Raw genomic sequence first — 6,566 nt, 5'->3', positions numbered from 1 at the left:
TTCATCAGATGCAGGACAATCTTCGAGTCTCTCAAACTGCCGCTAGAGTTAACCAGAAGATAGAACTTGAAGCCACTATGTGGCCAATGACATTCCAGGTGATGCAAACCTTAGATCAGTATCTGCAGAAAAACACCAGGTGTTTGCCAAGAGTTCAGTTCTGTCATCTCCAGATGTCCTTCGGATCTCTAAGGCTTGATGCCTAAAACAAGGATCCCCCCTTGGTGCGATTTTTACAGTGTGAACACATTGGCTACAACATTGAGCCACTGGTAACGTCTTTAAGGCATCCTGTGTGTAGACTGACTTTCACTCAACACTTTGACGGACTGCTTTGGTTCCGACCCAATGTCACTCAAAGAGCCGCTGGTAAACTCTCCTGTGGCCTTTTCTAAGTATGCTTTTAAACTGAAACATTCAGTTATCCATATTCACCATTGGTCTGCATAAGGAACACTTCACATTCCCTCTGGGTGCTTAGCTGTTTTTTGGTATTAAGTGTATATATTTAGTTAATCTTAAGACCAACTTTTCTGATTCTCCATCAAACTGTCTCACTTAACTCATACTGTACTCTATAACATACTCATATATATCAATAAATCAGCATTGGCAGTAGAAATACTAAAAATATAATCATATTTTATAGATTAACCAAAGATTTGGGACAATTTTATTAAGAGCATGTATAAAAATAATAAATAAAAAAAACATTGAAAAGGTTCTGCCACTGCTTTTTTTAGCCTGGTTCCAAAAATATCCAGAAACATTTGATCTTTTAACCTTGGTGCTCTGGTTGAAGTGGTGTAAAACGTCACACAAGTAAGGTGATAACGGTCCCCTAAGACGCAAGAAGTAAAAGTTGCACTTAAAATAGACGAGGGGCGCTTTATTTAAGAAGGTCAATACAGGTGTCATTTTGGGCAGAACACAGGCTGCTGAGTTTTTAAATAACCAGCAGGTGTAAAAGAAATGCCTGCTTACGGTTTAAGCTAGGATTATAGTATCTAGTTGAGTTAATGGGTTCGTGTTTCCTTATAAAAACATCAGCTAAGCTAATCTTCTTCCAAGTTCCAGAGTGGATCCATTTCCACAGAACTGTCCATCAGCATCGACTAAATAAGTTTCTACTTCTGTTGTCTATTAATAGGGCGGAGCTTCTACAGTTAATCCACATCTCTAAGGGGATTAACACGAGATAAATATAAACCCATTACTGCTTTCTGAAGACAGACCTGTAAATCATCAGCAAACAGCGATAGAAGAGTTTTACTATTTTAAAAATGAGCCATAAATAGCTTTTTCCAGTTAGAAGGGAATGGGACCAGAAAAGGGGCCTTGAGGTACGCCTCTGCCATAAAGTATTCTTTCACAATTGTTTAAGTTTAACTTTGAATATGAACAAGGTGAATTAAACAGCACCAGGAAAATCAAGTTACCAGAAAGGAGATATTCTAAAAGGAGAAACCCTCAAATTATCGTTTGTTCAACAGATTTTCTTTAACAGATTGTCATTACCTTTTCCGTTGTTACAATTTCTTACCTGCAGCTCTTTGCGTCACCAAACCTATGAAGAGTGTGGAGGTCCCTGAGACTCAGGTGGCCACGTTTGAGTGTGAAGTGTCCCACTTCAACGTGCCCTCCACCTGGCTCAAAGACGGCGTGGAGATCGAGATGAGCGAGAAGTTCCGCATTGTGGTTCAGGGAAAACTGCACCAGCTTACCATCATGAACACCAGCAGGGAAGACTCTGCCGAGTACACCTTCATCTGTGGGAACGACCGCGTGTCTGCGACGCTCACCGTCAACCGTAAGACTTGTCACACATCAATGACCACTGCTCCGGTTTTTAAATCTTTAAAGTTAACGTGGGTATCCTTTAAAATGTTTCCAGCCGTCCTGATCACCTCCATGCTGAATGACCTGAACGCTCAGGAGAGAGACACCATCACCTTTGAGGTCACTGTCAACTACGAGGGCATCAGCTACAAATGGCTGAAGAACGGCGTGGAGGTCAAATCATCAGAAAGGTGTCAAGTCCGCAGCAAGCAGCTCACGCATTCACTTACGATCCGCAACGTTCATTTCGGAGACGGAGGAGAGTACCAGTTCGTAGCAGGCTCTGCTGCATCCTCTGCTAACCTCTTTGTTGAAGGTAAAAAAAAAAGCTCTTTGGTGCTAAAGACTTTTATTCGCTGTTCAGACTTCCCCTAAATCTGCATACCCAATGTCCTGGTTTCAGCTCGTGTGATAGAGTTCACCAAGAAGATTAAAGACATAAAGATAACTGAGAAGAAGAAGGCGGTTTTTGAGTGTGAGGTTTCTGAGCCCAACATCCAGGTGATATGGATGAAGAACGGCCAGGAGCTGGACGTGTCTGAGGAGAGGTCTGCCTATGATAGAACATCCGAAACAGAAGCTTTCAAAGCTACAAGATCAGCTGGAAATCATCTGCATTGCTTTTTTTTCCACAGGTATGTGGTGCAAGCTGAGAAGTATGTCCATCGTCTGATGATCCAGACTGTTCGGATGTCAGATGCCGGAGAGTATTCTGTGGTGGCCGGATCCAGCGTCTCCAAGGCCCACCTGACGGTAGAGGGCCGTGATGTCAGGATCGCCGAACCAGCAGAGCGAGAGATCACGGTAGGACGGTTTTCTAACATGATGCACGCCTCCAAACCAGAGATTGGTTTTCTAAAGAAATCTGAACCTCCTTCTCACCTTCCGCAGGTTCTAGAGAAACACAGAGCAACCTTTGAGTTTGAGGTGAATGAGGACGACGTAGAGGGTCGCTGGCTTAAGAACGGCGTGGAGATCCAGTTCTCGGTGGAGGAGAGGTTCAGCTACGTAGCCATCAGGAAGATGCACCGTCTCACTATCTCTGAGACCTACAGGAGCGATGCCGGGGAATATACCTTCATCGCTGGCAAGAACAGGAGCACCATGAACCTCAGAGTCAACAGTAAGTCAAGACGTTATTGAACTCACAGTGGAGAAATTCACGTCACATCAACTCAATACTCAAGAGAAGTTGCCAGAAGAAGAAAAAGGTGCATTAGATATGTACAAATATATACAAAAAAGAAATAAGGCAGAAATTTAAGGTGACTTATCGACATTTGGATTTGGCGTTGTGCATTAAAGAGGTAACTATTACAGCTGAAGTCTCTTTTTTAACACCAGGTCTCAGATCAGACCAGAATTCTGATCCTACTAGATCTCCCACTGGCCGTCAATTTAACGGGTAACATTTTTCCCAATGGAACGCATGGATAGTGATGATTTCCTCAACTATAATGTTTCTTGGGTGTGATATAAACCCATTGTGGTTATGTAGACCTTAAATCAGGTCTAATATATATTTTTTAAAGGCTTCTTTGTATGCTATTATTATTTGTGGTCTAAATTTGTATAAAAAATAATCAGTAAAATAAATAAGACTGTTTTACCACACAGGTTTTGAAGTTTAAAATTACAATTTTATTAGTGGAAATTGAATGATTACCCCTAATATTTTACATTAATGACAAACACCATATGAGCGTTTTTTCGCGCAGCGCTGATGCTTTTGGCGCTGTTTTCTTTACCTCACCAAAGCTGCTCTTCAGCGGTGGAGGGGCTGGTAAAACAGTTGTAGTTGGCACCCAACTACAACTATTTTACCAGTTCAAGGATAAAATCTCTGCGTTAGACGGAACTCCTGAACAAAACCAACGCGTTTATAGCTGCTATGTCCAAGAGATCATAAAATACAGCTACAAGCCACTTTCTCGTTGGAGCTTTTATAGAATACTTTCTAATCGTCTCGATCCGACGCATCCACGCCGACCTCTGAGTGATAATATTATACCAGGGGCTCTTGTTTGGCTTTTGGGCCTCTTTCGTCTGATGGGTCACTGATGCGTCTGCGTTTTGCCGGGGATAGGCGATCATCCTCAGACTCACTGTCAGAATCTGAGCCGCTTCCTAAACCGCTTCCTACCCAGCTGTATTCATTGGTCTCTCCCTCTCCGCCTGAATCGCTATCATCAATATCTTTAAGCATTTCTAACGCCTGTTTTCGCTGTTAGATTTATTTTGAAAGCTATTTTTCCACGTCAGTCAAAGAGTTCTAGGTAGAATGTTGGTTGCTAGGCAAAGGTACGAACGTCAATCAGCCACTGGAAGAATTTACAATGCAACTAATAGAGGCGTCAAAATGACGGCTGTGGGAGATCGAGGTAAAATTAACCACATTTATTTTAAGTTTTTATTTTGTTAAAAAAAAGTAAGTGAAAATTAAGGAAATAAAGAAACAGGAGAAGTCGGTTAGCAGAGCAACATATGATTAATGTAAGTAACGCTCTTTCCCTTTAAAATCTAAGAACCGTCAAACTGACTGCATCGGGGTTCTAGTGTTCCCAGGATTTTTGAACAGGGTATTAAATAGTTATTGCACAAGGTATTGCAGTTTTAGTGAAGTATTGTAAAGTCAACACAGAGGTGTCTGTCTTGTAAAAAAAGAAAGAATAAAAAGTTAGAAGTGAGAACCTGATCTTGTTAACCAAACCTTTAACCCTTTTAGTCCCAGAGCCTCCTCAAGTCCTCCGTCACATGGAGCCCCAGTCGGTTGAAGCAGGAAAGCCGGCCCGCTTCTCTGTGGAGGTCAGCGGCGTTCCTCAACCGCAGGTCTCCTGGTACAAAAACTCCCAGGCTCTGTCGCCAGGCTTCAAGTGCAAGTTCCTGCACGACGGGAATGAGCACACCCTGCTTCTGATCGAGGTCTTCCCCGAGGATGCCGCCATCTACAACTGCGAAGCCAAGAACGACTATGGCACGGCCACCAGCACTGCCACGCTCAACGTGGAGGGTAAGACGGGATGTCCTGCCTAAAGAGCACAGAAATCTGTTAATGTAAATGTTGTGGATGTGTACTGATCCTGTTTGTGTTCTGCAGTGTCAGAGGTGGTCTCCCCAGACTCTGCTGCCCCCATCTCTCCGCCCGTCATCGTCTCCCCCATCTCCGACACCTCAGCCAGAGAGGGAGAACCAGCTCACTTCCAGTGCCGTGTCCGTGGAGATGGTGAGAACAAAACCTACGATTGACAACAATGAAACTTTAAACCAATCAGAAACGTTGAGGTATAAATTACAACCAGGAGCCACAAGCGGCTGGAGAGTGAAAGAGTTCAAGTCTTAAAACTAAAGTTAATAAGCCTAGTTAACAATTAAATGTAGGTTTATGAACAAAAAATGTAAGTCCAAGTATCAGCATTAATGCCTCTAAGGTTATGTTGGAGCATAAAAAAAAAAAGTCCCAGGCGAAGGTAGATGAAAGTCACCGTGCACTTAACAAGTTCATCGTTTACCAGAATCAATAAGGGAATCGGAATCGTGAAAATCTTATCAATTCCCAACCCTACTGTCTATGTCACTGAAAGGGGGGTCGTTAAAGGCAATTGTTGGCCTGGCTGAATAGGCGAGGTCTTCTGTTCCCTGTAAAGGGGCTGAGGGTCAAAGTCCAGTAGATTGAAGTTTTTTGGAAGGACAATGACCTGAATGACTGAGAATCTTCACCAGCAACAGTCTCAACAGTCTCTGTGGAATAAACAGTTTCTGTTGTGTTAAGTCTAATTCTGTGCTGATATCTTGTAAATCTCTTTGGAGGAAAGGTTTAACCTCCAAACTGTGCTTCTCCTGTCTCAGACGTGAAGATCAGTTGGTTCCACAAGGAGAAGGAGATCAAGCAGTCCGACTTCTTCCGGATGTCTCAGTTCGACGACAGCTGCCAGCTGGAGATCTCCAGAGTTTACCAGGAGGATGAAGGCGAATACACCTGCGTGGCCACGAACAACGCCGGCAAAGTCTTCTGCTCTGCCACTCTCACACTGGATGGTAGGTGTCTCCTAGGAATGAGTAATGAAAGCTAGACATTCTAGATCTATATCTAGAAAACAGAACTTAGAACAAAGCCCGAGTTATTTATAGATTAATTATTTTACTCTTTCTTTTTTAAAGCTTTGCTTTGTTTAGGAGACGATATAAATCCTTCATAATTTAACATAATTTAAACCAAAACTCAGAAACGTTTCACCTCCTGATGGAGCAGCTTACACAACCACCTTCAGCAAACTCTAAGAAGCAATTTCTGTCTGATCTTATAGCTGCTCAGCTTGTGGAGGAATTCTGATCTGATCCATCTTCTTTCCAATGTTGCTTCAGTTCATGAAGGACCTGACAGGACTTAATGCCACAAGGGTCTGGGCTTTGGATGGTTGTCCTGCTGTAGATTTGCTGCTGCGTTCAGGTTCCTTGTCCTGTTAGTGGCCCAGTTGAGGTCAAACTTTAGATGGATGAAATCAGATCTGAGCCTAGACTAGTTTTGAAAGGAGTTGATGCTTGATTTTTGGACAGCCAAACTCATGGGCCCTCCGCCGCTTTGCCCTGTTGAGGTGCTGGAGCTGCTTTGTTGGTTTTGGTTCCCCCTCTAATGGTCCAGTGCCTTCCTGCTTTGGGCACATGCCTCCTGATTGCTGCGGTTCCTTTAGATCAGAGGTCTGCAACCTTTAAAATCCAAGGAGCCATTT

The 6,566-nt window shown here is 43.1% G+C and overlaps 1 protein-coding gene across 1 annotated transcript in view; it reads left to right on the top strand.

Moving 5' to 3' along the window:
- The window catches only part of ttn (titin), a 206,646-nt gene that overhangs the window by 26,321 nt on the left and 173,759 nt on the right, over nucleotides 1–6,566 (top strand). Inside the window, exons 33-40 of the mRNA XM_015391676.1 lie at nucleotides 1,550–1,810; nucleotides 1,895–2,155; nucleotides 2,243–2,387; nucleotides 2,475–2,643; nucleotides 2,731–2,962; nucleotides 4,565–4,849; nucleotides 4,937–5,062; nucleotides 5,686–5,874. Coding sequence (XP_015247162.1) covers nucleotides 1,550–1,810; nucleotides 1,895–2,155; nucleotides 2,243–2,387; nucleotides 2,475–2,643; nucleotides 2,731–2,962; nucleotides 4,565–4,849; nucleotides 4,937–5,062; nucleotides 5,686–5,874 — 1,668 coding nt within the window. The remainder of the gene's footprint in view (nucleotides 1–1,549; nucleotides 1,811–1,894; nucleotides 2,156–2,242; nucleotides 2,388–2,474; nucleotides 2,644–2,730; nucleotides 2,963–4,564; nucleotides 4,850–4,936; nucleotides 5,063–5,685; nucleotides 5,875–6,566) is intronic.

Source organism: Cyprinodon variegatus, unplaced genomic scaffold (genome assembly GCF_000732505.1).
Source record: "Cyprinodon variegatus isolate N-32 unplaced genomic scaffold, C_variegatus-1.0 Scaffold555, whole genome shotgun sequence".
Classification (NCBI taxonomy): Eukaryota; Metazoa; Chordata; class Actinopteri; order Cyprinodontiformes; family Cyprinodontidae; genus Cyprinodon; species Cyprinodon variegatus.
Note: the sequence above shows the minus strand (reverse complement) of the source record. Positions and strands in the feature narration are given on the sequence as shown.